The 18,132-nt window shown below is 35.4% G+C and overlaps 9 protein-coding genes across 9 annotated transcripts; 2 read left to right on the forward strand and 7 right to left on the reverse strand.

Moving 5' to 3' along the window:
* Positions 1 to 96: 96 nt before the first annotated feature.
* Positions 97 to 1,650, reverse strand: MCH4 (Mch4p; the record flags this gene model as incomplete). The annotated part of the gene is made up of 1 exon (XM_001643069.1): positions 97 to 1,650. One exon carries the CDS (start codon positions 1,648 to 1,650, stop codon positions 97 to 99), a length of 1,554 nt encoding a protein of 517 aa, XP_001643119.1.
* A 1,274-nt stretch (positions 1,651 to 2,924) lies between these two features.
* On the reverse strand, positions 2,925 to 5,348 carry NOP14 (snoRNA-binding rRNA-processing protein NOP14; the record flags this gene model as incomplete). Its single annotated transcript, XM_001643070.1, has 1 exon — positions 2,925 to 5,348. One exon carries the CDS (start codon positions 5,346 to 5,348, stop codon positions 2,925 to 2,927), a length of 2,424 nt encoding a protein of 807 aa, XP_001643120.1.
* A 1,679-nt stretch (positions 5,349 to 7,027) lies between these two features.
* Positions 7,028 to 8,407, forward strand: RRP14 (ribosome biosynthesis protein RRP14; the record flags this gene model as incomplete). Its single annotated transcript, XM_001643071.1, has 1 exon — positions 7,028 to 8,407. The coding sequence occupies one exon, from the start codon at positions 7,028 to 7,030 to the stop codon at positions 8,405 to 8,407; it is 1,380 nt and encodes a 459-aa protein (XP_001643121.1).
* Positions 8,408 to 8,564: 157 nt separating this feature from the next.
* Positions 8,565 to 8,915, reverse strand: HOT13 (Hot13p; the record flags this gene model as incomplete). Its single annotated transcript, XM_001643072.1, has 1 exon — positions 8,565 to 8,915. The coding sequence occupies one exon, from the start codon at positions 8,913 to 8,915 to the stop codon at positions 8,565 to 8,567; it is 351 nt and encodes a 116-aa protein (XP_001643122.1).
* A 695-nt stretch (positions 8,916 to 9,610) lies between these two features.
* Positions 9,611 to 10,966, reverse strand: GPA1 (guanine nucleotide-binding protein subunit alpha; the record flags this gene model as incomplete). The annotated part of the gene is made up of 1 exon (XM_001643073.1): positions 9,611 to 10,966. The coding sequence occupies one exon, from the start codon at positions 10,964 to 10,966 to the stop codon at positions 9,611 to 9,613; it is 1,356 nt and encodes a 451-aa protein (XP_001643123.1).
* A 1,793-nt stretch (positions 10,967 to 12,759) lies between these two features.
* CYT2 (cytochrome c1 heme lyase CYT2) lies at positions 12,760 to 13,632 on the forward strand (the record flags this gene model as incomplete). The annotated part of the gene is made up of 1 exon (XM_001643074.1): positions 12,760 to 13,632. One exon carries the CDS (start codon positions 12,760 to 12,762, stop codon positions 13,630 to 13,632), a length of 873 nt encoding a protein of 290 aa, XP_001643124.1.
* A 318-nt stretch (positions 13,633 to 13,950) lies between these two features.
* Positions 13,951 to 14,235, reverse strand: TIM10 (protein transporter TIM10; the record flags this gene model as incomplete). The annotated part of the gene is made up of 1 exon (XM_001643075.1): positions 13,951 to 14,235. The coding sequence occupies one exon, from the start codon at positions 14,233 to 14,235 to the stop codon at positions 13,951 to 13,953; it is 285 nt and encodes a 94-aa protein (XP_001643125.1).
* A 317-nt stretch (positions 14,236 to 14,552) lies between these two features.
* Positions 14,553 to 16,121, reverse strand: CAB3 (phosphopantothenoylcysteine decarboxylase complex subunit CAB3; the record flags this gene model as incomplete). Its single annotated transcript, XM_001643076.1, has 1 exon — positions 14,553 to 16,121. One exon carries the CDS (start codon positions 16,119 to 16,121, stop codon positions 14,553 to 14,555), a length of 1,569 nt encoding a protein of 522 aa, XP_001643126.1.
* Positions 16,122 to 17,044: 923 nt separating this feature from the next.
* Positions 17,045 to 17,962, reverse strand: Kpol_461p23 (uncharacterized protein; the record flags this gene model as incomplete). Its single annotated transcript, XM_001643077.1, has 1 exon — positions 17,045 to 17,962. The coding sequence occupies one exon, from the start codon at positions 17,960 to 17,962 to the stop codon at positions 17,045 to 17,047; it is 918 nt and encodes a 305-aa protein (XP_001643127.1).
* Between the last annotated feature and the right edge of the window lie 170 nt (positions 17,963 to 18,132).

Here is an 18,132-nt window from a genome sequence, read left to right on the forward strand (position 1 = left end):
TATTATGTATTAATGTTAATATTTTGCATTGTTTTAATTATGTCTCTTGTTAAGTCTAGATGTCATATGCTTGAAGATTACAAAATATGCGTCAATTTAAAATTTAACCATCCTAAATCCTACACAAGTGTAACGGGCTAGAGAGTAAAACACACCGGCTGCAATCATTAGCATTGAACTAAAGATAATAAAGTTATTGTAGCTTCTGTCACTTTCTTCACCGATAATTGCACCACAAATTGGAATAACTGGAATAGTCATCAAACCTTCAGTAAACCAGACAGTAGAAAATCTTCTACCGAAGTCACTAGTTCTAGAAATTTGACCAACGCATGGTGGTGCCAAGGACAATACCGTACCTGAGAAGAATCCATAAATGATGGTGTATGCCCATAGACCCTTAGAGTTACCACCAAAAGGTAGCCAAATAATTAAGTTGACAAATGCTGCAATAAAAATTGTAATAATTGCAATGTTGAATCTTCCTACCCATCTGTCAGCTAAGTATCCTGGAATGTATCTACCAAGGATGCCAATTGCATTGATTGCTGTTAACAGAGTGTATGAAGTGCTTTCTGAATTTCCTTTAAAGATTGCGTAAGATGCCAAATATGTAGATGTCGCAGTAAGAGAATTTTCAGCAAAGGCACTTGCCAATGCAGTGAAGAGAAATCTAGGTTCCAAAAAATATCTCCAATTCAAAGAAGAGGTTAGGTACCATACAATCATTTCCTTTTTAGAACTGAATGGCTCGGTTACTGGCTTTTCTCTTTCACGAGCCAAAAATGATGAACAGACTAGACAGCAACCACATATTAATGCAAAAATTCTAATTGCCCATTCGAATCCTACTTCACCATACAATTTTCTTAGCATGATTGGGAAGATGACACCACCAACAGAACCACCTATAGTGGCAATACAGGTTGCAATGCCTCTTTTCCTTAAGAACCAGGTAGCGACACTTCCCACTAATGGAGTAATCAAGAAACCTGAACCTAGCCCGCAAGTGACAGAGAATGCTAGCATAAATTGCCAAACAGTTGTACAATTTGCAGTTGCCACTAGTCCACTTAAGAATAGAATAGAACCAATAATATGTGGGTAAAATCCACCATTTCTATCGAAATAGCTTCCTGTTAAAATTGTTCCAAAACATGTCACTGCCAAGAAAATGGAAAAAATCCATGAAGTTGTTGATAATTCTACGTCTGCCAATTGATGCGATTTAATATAGGATTCCAAAGCACCTAATGAGTTAAAGATACCATAAACAGGAATTAAACCGACGAATGAGCCGAATACTACAAGCCAAGCTTCCCAACCACCATCTGGTATGTTATCATCATGTTCCATTACCCATTCTTCATCGGCGGAATCGTCTGTATTTGGGCCAAGTTCAGTACCCGTTTCAATAATGGAACCCTTGTCTTTCTCATCACTAGTCAATATACCAGCTTTACGAAGCTCATGTTCAACTACTGGAGTCGAGTAACCGTGACTAGAGCTCGCGACTTGATTTGGATGGCCCATGCCTTCCATAAAATCGAACTCTACGTCATCTCCTGCTTTTTTAGATTCTTTTGATTTATTTAATTTAAAGTTGGTGAAGATATCAGCACCCAAGTTTAGACTCTGTAATCCAACCATTATGGATATATTTATTGTAATATCTGTCTTCTCAAGATTTTACGGAAATTAATAAAGATCTAACTAACAGATTTCAAATTAAACCATTTAAGTTCTGAAAGAAAATATCTTTTAAGATTATAGTGTTTATATAAATAATGATCTTGATATTTTTGTATGTCATAATATAATTAAATACAATTGAGATTGAAACCGTGGTACCCTAATTAACAATTTTTTTTCAGTTTCATTGCTAATTTGTCAACCTCAATCTTGCCAATGAGTAATACCAGGATAGCCATATATAAAATGCGATGCCCCTAAAAAAACTATGCACAACATTTCCGAAGTGACAGCATAGAATTTACAATCTTTAACTCTAGTCGAATATTTCTCAAACGAACTCTCATGTTAACGGCAAGTGTAATCTAATAACTTAGCATAAATTGTTACTCAATCAATAAAATTTGAGAGATTGGAGTGGACGCATCTTAACGTTCCAAGCTCGACAACTTATGAGGTTACAATAATTAACGGAAATTCATAGCGTATTTGATAATGAGATATAGCTCGTTACTTTTCCTCCTTCGATAGATTTTTTTTTTTCGATTTATCCCAAAAATTCCAATGCAATATAATTAACTATGCATGGAAGTCGAGTCTCTGTGATCCTGTTACAACTGTTAAATAATTTCTTCAGCTTCTTGTTTATTCCAGAAGATCTTGTCACTAGAATTGAACAAAGCCAGTTGGTGAATTGCTTCATTTGTCACTCGAACAATTGTTGCCAGAGGTTATTTCCTATGTGCAAAAAAAGAAATGTGACCTTTTTGTTAATAAGTTTCTTTTTCTACTCGAGAAATGAAAAGAAACGTTTGGGTAACAAAAGTGCGTACAACAACTTACTTTTGAAGGATAAACACAAAAACAAAATATTTTTTTTGCCTGAAAAAAGAAACAGCAGAGAGAATGTAGATTTCGACAAATCGATTTCCTATTTCAGACATACCGCTACCGGCTGTAATATTTAATTGATAGCGCCATGCATATTGGCATATTTGATATAAAGCTAATCAATTCATCGATATCTTGACTCAATACCTTTGAAATAGACTTGTTTTAAGCATTAAAAACTATGAATTGCTGATAAAGTTGAGTTTTATTATATGATACATGATGGGTAAAGGGTTATAATTTCCTACCTATCAACCTATAAATATATATAAATGTATTTACACATACTTTTATATTGATAATACCTGTATAAATGAAGGTGGATTTGATGCACTGGATTATTATTTCTTGGAATTACGAAGTTTCTTCTCTCTTTCGTATTTGTTCTTTTCAGCACCTTCTTCAGTACTGATGGTATTGATAATACGAGCCATCTTGGCGTGGTATTCTTCTGAGCTCTTCTTTTGTTGGTTGATTCTTTGTCTTGCTTCGAATCTGGTATCTTTACGCATTTCTTTCAACATGAACTTACGTTCTTTCTTCACTTGTGCCTTCATCTTGTTGATTTCACTTCTTGTTCTATCTGGATCGTAAGACTTCTTGTCTGGGTTGAAACTTTCTTCGAATTTAGGAGCATGTGATGGGATCGATGCTGGTTTGTGGTCTTGTAGAGTCAATGGAAGATGTTCATTGAATTTGGATAATTTCTTTATTTTGTCCAAGATTTGAGATGATAACGTTAGTTCTGGGAATTGTTCAACGTAACACTCCAAAATTGGGGTCAAACTTAACATTAACTCTTGATATGCTGAAAAATTCTTCCAAATATCAGTAATAGCCATATTAATTGTGCCCAATAGATTTAGTAACAAAGTCTTCTGCAATTCAGCATTTGACTCTTCACTTCTATTTTCTTCAAATATTCTATGAAGTTGTATAGATTCAGAAATGAATCCATCTAATTTAGTATCATTAGGTAAAGCTAATTCATTTGAGTCAACTCTAATTTGTATGTTTTCATGTTCTGGAAGCAATGAAGTCAATGCCTTCTCAACAAAATATAATAACTCTGGAACCAATCTCTTAGAAAGACGTTGGTATTTCAAAATGATTTTTGATAAAGTGGCACCAAATAGTAATCTATCAATTGAATTGAACTTAAGTTGTTCTAACATTTCTGCCATTACAACAGAACAAGGTGTCACAACAAGATGGTATTGATCAGATGTTGAATAAATCATACCAATTATGCTAAAGAATATTAAATCAGAAATTTTGATCTTTGTCATACTTCTAGATTTAAATCTTTCATGTATCTCTGTGGTTATCTCACGACAAGTCTCAGATAGATCTCTGTTGTATTTTTCAGATAATGTTTTCAAAACCGAAATTAATGAATTTTGTACTTCCTTGAATGTCGCAATATCTTTAGAATAGTTTTGATCAGCTAAAAATAAGATGTGTCTCAATAATATTCCTGTGAATCTACCTAATCTTTCCTTATTACCTTCTGCTAGTTTCGGTTGAGTTGCTTTGACAATTTTCCTAATAAGTTTTGGCTGTTCTTCTAACTTGAATTTATCGAAATGTAACAATAGTTGTTTATGAGATGATGGACACGTTGTCGAAACCGATTTATGACCTTCTTCATCGCTATCATTTTCAAACTTGATATCATCATCTGAGTCGGCGATGGATTCATTATCTTCACCCATTTCATCTTCTTCCTCACTTCCCCAGAAGTCGTTATCTAAATCTTCAACACCTCTTTCTTCACCTTCCTCATTTTCGACTATACCATTCATTCTATCTAATCTTTGTTGTTCTAGTTTCTTCTTTTGAATTTCTTGTTCAGTTAGAATTTCTTCTTCAGTCTTTGTTCTATCAGTTGGGACAGCTCTTTTTTCCATGAGCAATTCCTTCACTTTAACATCATAGTCTTTATCGACAGTAGGCTTCTCTTCATTATTGTCCTTCTTTTCAACTTGAACACCTCTTAATTCCGACATAATATCGTCAAAGTTATCATCCAGATCATCAATTTGAACCTCCATTTTTTCATGGGCCTTCTGTCTTTCATGCTTATAGAACTTGGATTTAGCAATAACTTCTTTCATTACCTCTGCTTTAGTCTTCTTTCTTGCTGGGCCCAAATCATCACCCAGGGCACCTCCATCAAGGGAACGCTTCAAACCATCACCGTCATTATCTGAACCAACACCTAAATCACCGCTGTCAAATCCTAAAGATTTACCCATATGTGTCAAACTATTACCAAACATATCATTACCAAAACCTTCATCTTCATCTTCATCTAGATTGAAAAGGTTTTGCTTCTTCTTTGATTGTGCCTGTCTTTCCTTAGTGAAACGTTCCAACATTTTTTCTTCTTCAGTCATGTGCTTGTTCTTTTCACCAAAACGTTTATCCATAAAGGCACCAGTTCTGTTCTTTGTCGAATTCTTCATCTCCAAAGCAACCTTTCTCTGCTCTTCACCAATCTGTTTAGAGATACCTGGTTTCCCTACTGCAACCATTTTATCTTTCTCATTCTTAACCATATTGTTCTTCTTGTTTTTGGATGCCTTAACTTCAAAGGGATTGAAATCCTCTCTAATCTTGGCCAAGATTTTAGCCTTTTCTTCACGATCATACTCTTTAGCTTGTCTCTTTGAATTTTTCTTATTCTTTTTGATATTGCTTTGGCCTGTCAAACCATGAGCCTTTAAAGCCGCCTTCAAATTCTTCAACTGAGACCCAGCCATCTCTACAATTTCTTCACTAATACAGCTCTGATATGTCTATCGGCACCAGGACTCGTAATCCTAACCAAGACCCAGAAACCTTAGATCAATCCAACTTTTATACTTTTATCCTACAATCTTAAAGCTCATCTCATCGCATCTCATCGAATTTCGAGTTCGAATTTTTCCAAAAAGTTTTTCACTTTATTATGGCACGCAACGTATTTAGTGATGTTATTTCGAGATGATGAGAAACGTCATAATTACCAGGCAATGGACGTATATCAGACATCAAATAATGTTAATCCAAGTCATTTGAAGGTCTGTTTTGTGTGTCTAAACATTAAACAATACGTTTAAATCTCTATTCCCATCTTCAATTGGCATTTTAGCCCTTCTCTATACCATTTTCCGTTGCTTACATATCCACTTCTCAGATATAAAGTGCTAAAACCAGCACAATTGATTTAGCTATAGCATTGACTCTTTTATTTTATTTTATTTTGGGCAGGTGTAAATATGGGCTATTCTGTACACTCAGGGAGGAAATCCCAGGATCCTAACCAGTTGGAGGCAATTCTTGCAATGAATCTTTTCATGAACTTGACGTTTAATTAAATAAATACGCTTTCAATTGGGATAATTTACACCCAGAGAAACTATATACATATATATATATATCCTTTCTTTGCATGTTATAACCCATGTGTTAAAGTGATGGTTTTCTTTTATAGAAACAGCTTAATTTGTACTTTACTTTCTGATAAATGAATTATCGTCGGCGGCTAAAATTCACCTTTTATCCTAAAGGGCGGGTAACAGAATGACACCATATATATAAAAGGAACCGTCACTCTAAGAACTTTCCTCATTTCTTATTCACCACTGTCTCCAGGATAAGAATTTAACAATGAAAACTATATCAGAGAGGTCAGGGAGTACACTAGGGTGCTGAGATGTTGTTTAAAGTAGGAAGGTTCAGTTTGGTTGGTTTTAATGGCATTGCTTATTAGTGGACATAAGTGGAGTAAAAGTGACAGTCGATCTTTTGAATGATTGCACTGAAGCCAAGAAAGGAGAGGCAAGAAAGGAGAGGCAAGAAAGAAACGGTATTTGATTTATTCCAAGCACTCTGGATTAATGAAACCAGTGTCATTTAATAGATGAAATTACCGGGATCATAATTTGTCCAGAACGGTTTGATTAGTTGATAAGTTCTATGATTATAGAGTGGTTTCCTTATTTTTCTTTCCAGAAAGTCATTCTGAAATAGACCATCCAAAATTATCTTCAAGTCATATAAGTATGGATGCTGTGACTGAAAAATCAGTTGTTCTATGCTTCAAGATGGGTTTATCTCCCATAGTTTTGGAAGAGTCAAGTACTAGGATTATCCATTTTTATGAATCGATCACGTGAGAAGGCATCGTTATTCACGTGACATACCGTTTTAGGTTAAAATGAAAATTTTCACCTTTAACAAAAATTTGTGGAATGAGATGAGCTTACTTCAATGGCAATGGAAATAGTAAAGCCATCACATATATTAAATGGAATAAGTTACAATTTTAGTTATATCTTGGTTGAAAAGCCTTGAAAATTGCAGGTTTTTTTGCACAATCAATCAGGAACTTATATTTGAAGGAATCACTCGTATAAATATCCATCTTACCGTCGAAAGAAGAATAGAATATTTTGAGATGAGCAATTCATTAGAAGAACGTCTACGATCAAATTCTAATGCCTTTGATGGTCTGCTTTGCTTGATTCCAGCTAAGTATTATTACGATGATGCTACCAAAGATCAATGGAAGGCAAAGAAGAAGTCCAAAGAGCAGCAGAGATCTGACAAGATGAGCAAGTTGAACCCAGATGATGAATCAACTGACGATAAGTTGACTGCTCTTCAAGTGCTGGAAAAGAAACAGAAATCTGCTAAACCTGTTGTTTTACCAGGTGAAAAGTTTAAGAAAATAAAAGAGCAACAAGAAGCTAAGAAGACACAACAAAAGCAAGGAAACGTAAACTCAAATGCGGATGATGATGAAGAAGAGGAAGAAGAAGAGGTAAATGTGATATTTGATGATGATGGAAATGAAGTCAAAGATTCAGATGCAAGCATATCAGATTCAACTGAATCTAATGAAGCTGAAACTGCTGAGATGGAAACCCCAGTTGAAAATGTCAAGAAACCAGAACCTACAAATTCAAAGAAAGAAAAGAAAGCAGTGGGTGAAAACGATAAATTAAAGAAGCAGAAAAACTTGGATAATTTACGTTCTATCCTTCAATCAAGAATTCAACAAATGAGAGAAAAGAGAAAAGCTCCAGGTACTAGAGTTGACGGTGCCCCAAGTTCAAGAGAAGCTATCTTAGAACAAAGAAAACACAAAGCTACTTTGAGAAAAGAGAAAAAGGAGATAGAAAATACTAACAAAAGTGATTCTGAAGATGATGATGATGAAGAAGATCTTGATGATATCAATGACGATATTGATGATGATATCACTTCCCAAAGTTCCAAAAAACGTAAAATGAATGATCATTTGGCAAAGGATATCATGTTCCAAAATATCGAATTCGATGATGGTGACAGAGCAACTTCTGATTTACAACGTATAAGGAAGGCCCCAAAGAATTCAGGTCCTGCCAAGAACGATATAAAAGCACATCTAAAGTTATTAGAAGCCAAGAAGAATAAATTGGAGTCTAAAGATGAACTTGAACAGATAAAACTGAAAGAAAAAGAAAAATGGCAAAAAACAATGTTACTAGCAGAAGGTGTTAAATTAAAGAATGATGAGAAATTATTACGAAAGGCATTGAAGAGAAAGGAAACTAAGAAAAGAAAGTCTGCTATAGAGTGGAAAGAACGTCAAAGAGCTGTATCTGCTACTATCTCAGAAAGACAAAAGAGAAGAGAAGAAAACTTACAAATTAGAAAAGACAACAAAGGTAAGAAGAGATCTAAACAACAAAAGATGAAACGTAAATATACTGGTACAGTAGCCGCCAAATTACCAAAGAAGCAAAAAAGAGCCGGTTTTGAAGGGCAAATAAAATCTGGCATAAAGAAATAGTCATCGTTAAATCAGGTAGTTTAATCCTATAAAATTAACACACCCTCACCCAAATCATTATGTATTTATAAACTTAAGCATATGTATACCTATATATATGTACATGATAAAAATATAATTCAGTACATTATCTCTAAATTTTTACAATAACTTTTCGTTATTCAGCAATTTTGAAATATAAGTCATAGTGAAGCTTGCATCCTGGATTGAAATGTGCATGACATTTTGGACAGGAAAGCTTTGAATCACAGAATTCACTATTTCTATACTCATCAAACGTCATAGCATACTTGCAAACTCCACATAAAATCACTTTCTCTTGACAATTCCCATTAATAGTATAACGTTCAACTTCATGAGTAACCAATTCTTGATGACATGTATAGCAACAGTAGTAAGCCTCACAGCATTTGAACTTCAATGCAATTACATCTAGTGGAGAGTGCCAATGTACACATCTAGACTCGTTATCAACCGTCTTCCCCTTGATAATGTTTAACTCTTCCATGGTTGATTCATTCCATGGTGGTCATATGGTGGGTGCTGTTGATTGATCCATAATGAAGTAACTAACTTGCCAATTTTTTATTCAAAGCGATGAGGTCATGTTAAGCTACAAAAGTACTAAAGAAGGATGTTCAAAGAAGTGATCAATGGCCTAAATGTATCGACCAAGAGGTATTAATTACCCAATAAAGAATTACAATATATTTAATGTAAATTCATTTGGTTCAAATTCAAGTGCTTTTTGTTATCATGGTGATTAATATGCTTCAATCTGTTCTATTCTTATTCTGTCAAAAATATATATAATTATCAACACTACAGAAAATAAACTAACTCAGTAAACTAGTTCTTTATGCTCGAAACTGCAAAATCCATGTCAGATTTAGACAGTTCAATTAAAGCATTATTCAATTTCTATAATATGTGGGAAAATTCTAATGATTTATAGTTCTGAAACATTTATTGTTTTAATTTAAATTACAGGAAATATATGAAAATGAACCAATATTTAGATTTATGCACACTATATCAAAATGTATTTCAAATTGATAATGGAAATATAATGTATAATGTTTAGAAATATATGAAAATGTGCTGAAATGACTTTGGAAATTATGAAATGCTTAGAAATACACTTGAAAAAAAATAATAATATCATTGGTAACAATGATTTTTAATTTATCTTCTATCTTAATATTATAGTATACCACTTTTCTTCAAGTTTTGCTGTATTATAAGGTCTGTGACTGCACTCAACACAAATTTCATTGTTTGAGTATCAGTGGCACAAGTTCTCTTCACATATATAGGTTTATTCGATCGGTTTAGACTTAAGAAGATCTTTTCAAAATATTTTATACCTGCTTCTGAATCACCTAGACGACCTTGGTAATCTGGGAAATATTTTCTTATTGGAACCTTTCTAACCTTTTCTTCAAATAGATCCATTTTGTTTAAAAATAAAATAAATGGTGTGTCTTTAAACCATTTGGAGTTTAATAAAGTATCGAATAGCATGATGGATTCGTGCATTCTGTTTACCCTTTCATCTTCAAATAACATCTGATCATATTCACTTAGTGCTAAGACGAAACATACTGCAGTGATACCCTCGAAACAATGAATCCATTTTTTTCTTTCTGATCTTTGACCACCTGCATCTAAAACCTTGAATTTAGAAGCACCAATGCTGAAATCAGTTTCTGTAATACCTGTAGTCTTAATACGACCTTTCAAAATATCTTCATCTGTGCATACATAACCAGGTTCTGCAAATTTCCCTACATTGTCAAAATAATAGGATGCTGAACCTTCCAATTGGAATTCATTTGATCTTGCAAAACATTGCTTGATACCTTGATCCTTCGACCAAAGAAGACTAATTGACGATGCAATATCGTGATTGCTAAAGCTTTTTGGGTTAGGTTTTGGTTGGTTTTTCACAAACATCTTTTCATCACCTTCTTCATTTAAATTTTTCGAAATTTCTTCGTAATTGATACTATTCTTATCAGATTTATCAGAACCTGAATAACTATTTTTCTCTTCATCATCAAAGGCTTTAGCTTTACCGGTACTTTGTATACGTCTTCTATTTTCAGATCTTTCTGAATATTTTAAAACATAATCATTCAAAAATTCCGAACCACCAGCAACACTGGTATCGATCAAATCCAATGCTTTAGTATTCAAGATCATTCTCTTGGCTTCAAATAGTGGTCTATTTTCAGGATTATCACATTCCAATGGGATACCCAATTTACGAGCTTGAATGATTAAAATCTTCATTGATTGAATGGCATCTGCCCAGATGACTTGTGAATATTGTAACCTTTCTTGATAAGTGAACCCACCTTGATGTAATAATCTCAATTGTTTTAAAACTGTCGATTTACGAGACTCACCAGCACCTAACAGCAATAATTTTATTTCATTCTTTTCTTGTTGCTTACCCATTTGCAATGATTGTTCGATTGCGTCGTTGGCTTTTTGACTTTGCAAGAATGGGTCCTCTTCATCCTCTATATAAGGTGTACTTGCTGTGCACCCCATTGTGTTGATTATTGGTAATAGTTGTGACTGTGATAATAAAAAACGTTAGTTCCTGATATTCTTGTGGGGCAATCGAAGACTAATGAACTGGTATTTCACCTTGCTATATTATTATTACTATTGTTGTTGTTGTTGATATGTTTTGTCAAAGAATACCTGTCCTTTTAATATATAAAAACAATCCACACTGACACCATCCACCTATAGCAGTTCCAAGTAGTTATACCAGTTAATAAATACTAGTTTTATTCAATCTTCAATTCCTTTCAACTAATAGTTATAAATAATCTAAACTTCAAAAGGAGTGGCTCCCAAGATTGGGATAAAATAAAATAATTTAGATTCAATTAGGCAACATACTTATTGAAGCAATAAATTTTTTTCCTAACCCACTACGTTTCTTACTTCGATTGATATCCAAACATTTTCATAATTATAAAATTTTATTCCCACTGTCGTCAGGCAAACCTAATCAGTTTCCCAATGTGCTGAACTATCTTAACAATATCAACTTCAATCATAGCACCAGCATTCCAAATAGACATAGGAGGCCTCATCACTCAAGACAAGCTAAAGAGAAACATGAAACATCATCAACTGCTGTTTGAAACATACTAGATGAAACAACTCTAATCAAATTCTTCTCTTCTCTACTGCTTCTACGCCAATTGTCTCCGATTTTTTGATGTAAAATTTAACATGGCCAATTGCCTACGTAATTTATTCCATCAAAATGATGAACCTGGTCAACCAGACTTGGTCCAAAAGAAAAAAAGATTTCTTGGATGTACGTAGATAACAGCCAATGCAATACAGTTTGCTGAATTGCCAATCAGTATTGGAGTGTTTGGCTAGTCGTATCCACAGTTCATTGGGCCTCAAAAAGGTACTTCTTGGAAATATTAACAACAGGTATTGCTAATTAGCCCATTTGGTGTAGGTCCAGATAGGATGAGATCCGATATAGTTTCAATCATATGAATAATTACAATTGTATGCCAGTTACGATTGTAATTATTAAAACCAGGTGTTTATTTGGGGAGGAATGATATAGTTTAGCATTCCTGTCTATCTGATGAGAGCCCGTAGGATCAGAAGGAGCAGTATGCAGCAAGGTATAAATGAATTGCCGCTGCATATCACTAAGTAGATTGATATTTACTATGTATGCTGACTTTCATTATTTTGAGAGTTCACTGCTATTGTTAAATGAAGAAATCCTAAGGTTCAAAGGGTTTGGCCGATTTCATTCCTCCTATTCTTCTCCTTGCATTAAACCTACTATTTTTAATGAATCTCAATTGGGAATAAATAATCTTTGAAACCAACTTGAATCATCAACCTGTAGGCAACAGATTGACCTCATTGTCCCATCATCATCGAAAGTTTCATATCTTATTTAACTCTTGAAGCTTGATTATTAATCGCGTTAGATTACCAATTCAATTTGGCTATTATTACTAATAATATTCCACTCAAATTACAAGATTAGCACTCAAGGCAAGCAAACACACTCTTGGATTTCAAAATTACCAAGCAATTGATTCTCATAAACCTCTTATACATCCTCTAAAAACAGCTTTTAAAACCGCTGCTCATCTCTTGATCTAGCAAGAATTTTTCAGCTAGAAGGCCTTTAAAATGAAACTTTTATTGAAAGGTTTCATAGTTAATATTGATTGAACAATATACCTTTGAGAGCTATAAGAAGGTATAGATTAGCTATTCAAGTGCCAAGGTTGGTTGCTGAAGGTGTATTGAGTCGTTTATAATTAGTTTTCCTAGTTTGGTTGATGATGAGTGATGAAGAAATGAGTTCAAACAAGAACCAAGATCGCACGTTGAGTTCGAACAGTAATTGGTTCTCATTCTTATGGAGTCCATCTAATAAAACTCCTACATCTTTGGAAGGTGTTGGTGGATCTTCTAGCATGTGTCCTGTTAATCATGGTGATTCAGTTGGGGCATCCATGGATATTCCAGAAGGTCATCCGAAGATAGAAGGTTATTTTGGTTCAGATGCCAAATGTCCTGTTGATGATGATGCTAAAAAGATATGGTTATTGCAAAATGACAAGAAAAAACATACTGGTGTGATTCTACAAAGTGCTCCAATTGATATAGAATGTTCTTCTGATGCGATTCCAGCTCATCCGGTTTACAAGACTGATGTGAAATTGCCAGATCATAGGGAGTTATCGTCGATTCCAAGAACAGGAGCCTCTTCCAACTGGGTTTACCCATCAGAGAAGCAGTTTTATGAGGCTATGGTTCGTAAGAATTGGGATCCTGAGGCTGATGATATGAAAGTTGTGGTCCCCATCCATAATCAAGTTAATGAACGTGTATGGAACTACATCAAAAGGTGGGAAGAGAATGAGGATAGCGAAAGCTGTGGTGGACTTAAGTTAACTAGCTTTAAAGGTGACTCCAAGAAGCTAACCCCTAGAGCTTGGATCAGAAGCACTTTGTTGGGATATTCTAAACCGTTTGACAGGCACGACTGGACCATCAATAGATGTGGGAAAGACATTGATTATGTGATCGATTTCTACACAAACGATACTGAAGATAAGTCAGTCCCAGATATATATCTTGATGTTCGCCCTAAATTAAATACTTATGAAGGTATAAGGTTAAGGGTATTAAAGTCTCTAGGGTATTGAGTATTGAAATCTCTGGGGCACTGAGTCTCTGCATCTCACAATTCCATCGTCGTTATAATCCAACACCGTCAAATAACAAACAAAGAAACATTGTAAATAAACAAGAGAATACTTCTCTGTTCTTAAGATATATTCAAATCTAAATACTTATACATAGAATTCAATAGATTCATTTATTCACATTAATAATATTACTATTGTTGCAACTCATTCTTATGTAAACTATATGGTAGAAGTAGAAACAAGTATATACAGGAAAAGGTGACAAACACTACTCACCAGACACAGAGGACACCTCAGATGTACCATTAGTCGTGCTTATAACTTACCAGCACCGTTGAAAGTTTGGCCCATTGTTTGCATTTGCTCACCAACTTTGACATTTGTTTCAAAATACTTGGAAACACATCTATCCAAACAGTTGGCTTCAGTCTTATCAAGGGCACCATCAGCATAGTTGGCATTGTTAATGCACTTCTTGTGACAGTTGTCCACTAGCTTATTGAACATATCAGTAACCAAATCTAATTCTGATTCAGCATTTTGAATCTTTTGTGCTGAAGATAATTGTGGTTGACCGCCTCCTAAACCTAAAAATGACATCTTGCTGAGTTTTGTATCTGATTTCGTTGGATTCAAAAGTCCCTTCAATCTATTCAGGCTTCAAACTATGCTTATCTTTAGTTTTCTTTTATAACCTTTAATATGTTCTCTGTCAGAACTAAATTTTGTTGTCCGTCTTGAAGAAACATCAAATTTTCAGTGGGGTATAAAAGCTTACCCGGCGACGACTACGCTACGGTAATAGCATTTGAAGATGTTGAATTAGTTGCAATTAGGTACATAATCTATATAAAATGGGGCATGTATCGCTAACCCTGGATTGTTGTTCATTATAAAATGTGGTGTGGGAATTGTCATTAATTTATGGATGGGATTGGTTCATTAGATTTTTCATTGACGACATCATCATCATCGTCTTCATCGTCGTCATCGTCGTCATCGTCATCATCGTCGTCGTCATCGTCGTCATCATCGTCTTCATCTTCATTTCTACATTCTTCATTCTCATCATCCTCATCTTCATCTTCATCTTCGTCTTCTTCGTTTTCGTCTTCGTCTTCGTCTTCTTCATCATTTTGTTCACGAGACTTCTTTACTTCAGAGATTTTTTGTCGTAGTATCTCCACAATTTCATTCCATTCTCTCATCCCACCCATACCAATATCTCCACAAATAAGTACCTTTTCTACAGGTTTCAAAACTGTCACAAATGGTGCGTCTTCTTGTAACATATTTAAGTGTTTTTTTGTCATTGGATTGGTATACATCAAAGTGTTCATTGCTGGTGCTACGACCACTGGTGTATTAGATGACCATCCTCTAAAAATAGATGTTAATAAGTTGTTACAGATACCATTTGCCAGTTTAGCTAATGTATTAGCTGATAGTGGAGCTATCAGGAAGATATCTGCCCATTTCCGTAACTCTTGATGTAGCACTGGATCGTTGATCTTTCTCGATGCCAACCACTCATCTTCTTCTCTCCAAATCTTAACATGTGTTGAAATCTTCAAACCTCTCAAGAAATGTTCAGCAGGTTTTGTTACTACCAACTGTATTGAAATTTTCTCTGGAGAATAAATTTTAAATAATTTATCGATTAATAATGGAACTTTTATAGTCGCTACAGATCCAGTGGCGGCAATTAATATATGGAATTTCTTGTCGTCTTGTTTCTGTAAAAATTCAGTAAAAGGTATTTGAGGTCCAGTTGGAGGAGAAAAACGTTCTTTTGTATTAACTTTGTTGCTGGTTACGGTAGACAGCGGAGTTAATGGGATCGGTTCCTCTAATTGTTCCTTATCTGCTTCAAAGTATATGAAATCACCAGGCATATGAACAATGCAGCTTTTTTCGCCTGTTTCCTCCTGTTTTGTCTTTTCAGTCTCTAAGTTGGATAAAATGGACCCACTGACTTTTTTGATTAAATTATCAGAACTACCATTTGGAGATGCCAATTGCGAAGTTCTGCCGTTTGCAGGCTTTGACGATATAGAGTATCTGTGATGGGGGATCTTCTCATTATCCGAAGTTGTAAAGGAGACTACTGTTCCTGTAGCAGACACAGATCCATTGGCGAAAATGCTGTTTGACGCAGCCAGATTGTTGGCAGGCTTTGTAGGAAAATTCAACATGACATTACTGTTTTGAGTTGAGTTTGTAATATTGCTATCATTTGAAGCCATAACATATAGCTTGTCGGTATTTTCGGTGGCCTGGAAAGATTCATTCAGCTCCATCGATGTTAACATCTTGTTTATCTGACTTAAATCAGCAGGGGGAGTGGTGTTGCGTCTATTTGGGTTTTGGGAATCAGTTAAAGAGGTAGACCTACTATTTAATATTGAAACAGGTTTTGGTGGTTCATTGGAGCTAGTTGCTCCTGACGAAATTTTGTCAGGATCAAAATTTTGCAATTCTGCCATGACTAGCTAATCAAATTAGAAGATTTTGCAGCTTAGGTTGGGGGTTATCAAGTCTTGGCCGTGTATATAAATTTTTATTAACACACTTTCTGTATACTTTGTAAAAATCAATATTATTAATTAAAATATCATCCCAGTAAATCCTCTCTTCTCTTAACCATCACCTCAATTTTTTTTTCCTATAAATTTTTAATACCAAACCCAGTTGTAAGCAATCCTCTCTATCACAGGAAGGAGTCGTCGGTAACAAGCTGAAGGATTTCTAATCCCATGAACCACACTCAACGAGACTTTCCGGAACACTCTCTCTCTTGAGAAGGCAAATTTTCATCCTCCCATTTCCATCCATCGATTTCCCACTAGCTAACTATAGCAAAGGTCCTATTCCAAAAATAAAAACAGCGTTAAAAATGACGCTGCTGCTTTTGGAGGATAAACGAGGAACCACAACATTTGTCACGTGGATATCACGTGTACCACAGAGATTCTATAAAATGAATCCCGTCACTATACAAATAAAACCCACCAACCCCCCAATGTAATCCTGCAACCCATCAACCCAAGTCACTTAACCAACCTTTGCTTGTATACCACCGATCTTTAAAAACAGTACCCTTTCCATAAGTGACAAGCACTTTTATGTCTTTCCCATTCTCAGGTCCCGAGTATTTATACTTCCAAATATCCCAACCATCAACAAAAATAAAAACAGCCGCCGATGGCTTCATTGTGATGGATGGGAATGAAGAGTATAAGAAGACAGCTATAACAATTACTGGAACTCTGTTTAAAAAGGTTGAGAATCTCATAGAATTATGCAGGTCCTCACAGCATGTTTCATCTCTATTATTTTGTAAAGTGATTTGGATTGGACGTCTTGATTATTATCTAATGATTATCTAATTGTCTATAAAGCATTGCTACTATATATATACTTCTGCATGTTGGCCATACAGAGAGTTGATGCTCTCTTGGGATTGTAGAAACCGTGAGGAAAGGGTAGTGTGTTCGTGTTTGGACTGATTTCTGGGTGGACTGTTCTCTTGGAGGTTATCCTTCTTAGAGGCAGTATTGATTCCCAGCAGGGATAAAACTGAAAGCTCGAGTCTTTTAATCATGCTGTTTCCTTCCCAGTCAGATCTTCCAAACGAAACCAGTGATATATCTGTTATATCTGGATTCCCGTCGTCCAGTTCCAATTCTGACCCTAAGTTATCTTCATCTGGCACTCTTTCACTGCCTGAATCGGTGTCGATATCGGTGTATTCATCTGTTGTAGTGGAACATATACTAATTCCACTGTCATGTCGATGATGGCCTAATCCAAATGACAGATCCTGGCTGATATCTTTTCCGTCACTGATGAACCTTTCTGATCTGATGGTCTCTCTGAATTGACGGAACTGCACTTGACTTGGACATTCACAGCCGTCAAGGTGAAGGTCCTCTGAACACTGATGACAAGGTCTGTTTCTGATAGAGCCTTCAAATAGAACAGGAATCCCAGGTGGACTTGCTGTTCCATAAGTAACTGGTGTGATGCAGACCGAATCGAATGACGCATCTTGGCGTATTGGACTCGATCCAGTTCTTCTCGCGATGCTCCTTGGGGGATCAGGCACCTTCTTGTTTTTCCATCTCCTAATTGTGTGATATTTATAATCTTGAGACTCAAACTTCTGATCACTTGCCTTTGACTTCGATTTTGACCTTGACCTTGACCTCGACCTCGACCTCGACCTTGGTTTCGATGGTGGTCGCGATGGTGGTCTTGGTTTGCTTCTCCCAAAATAGCGTCGCCAGAAATGCTGTCTCTCTCTTCTTGCTTCTACCTCTGCCATGGTAGCTTAAAACTGGTGCTCATCGTCCAATTAGAACAGTTCATTCAGCAACATGGTCAATTGCAAGTTTCAAATGATAGCCAGCTCTTATACCAGCTGCTGTCACTGCCGATTTGTGTCGCCAGTCACTTGTGGCAGGATTCTCATAATTACACGTTACCTCATGGGGG

The sequence above is a fragment of the Vanderwaltozyma polyspora genome, genomic scaffold (assembly GCF_000150035.1).
Source record: "Vanderwaltozyma polyspora DSM 70294 KpolScaffold461 genomic scaffold, whole genome shotgun sequence".
NCBI classification, from domain to species: Eukaryota; Fungi; Ascomycota; class Saccharomycetes; order Saccharomycetales; family Saccharomycetaceae; genus Vanderwaltozyma; species Vanderwaltozyma polyspora.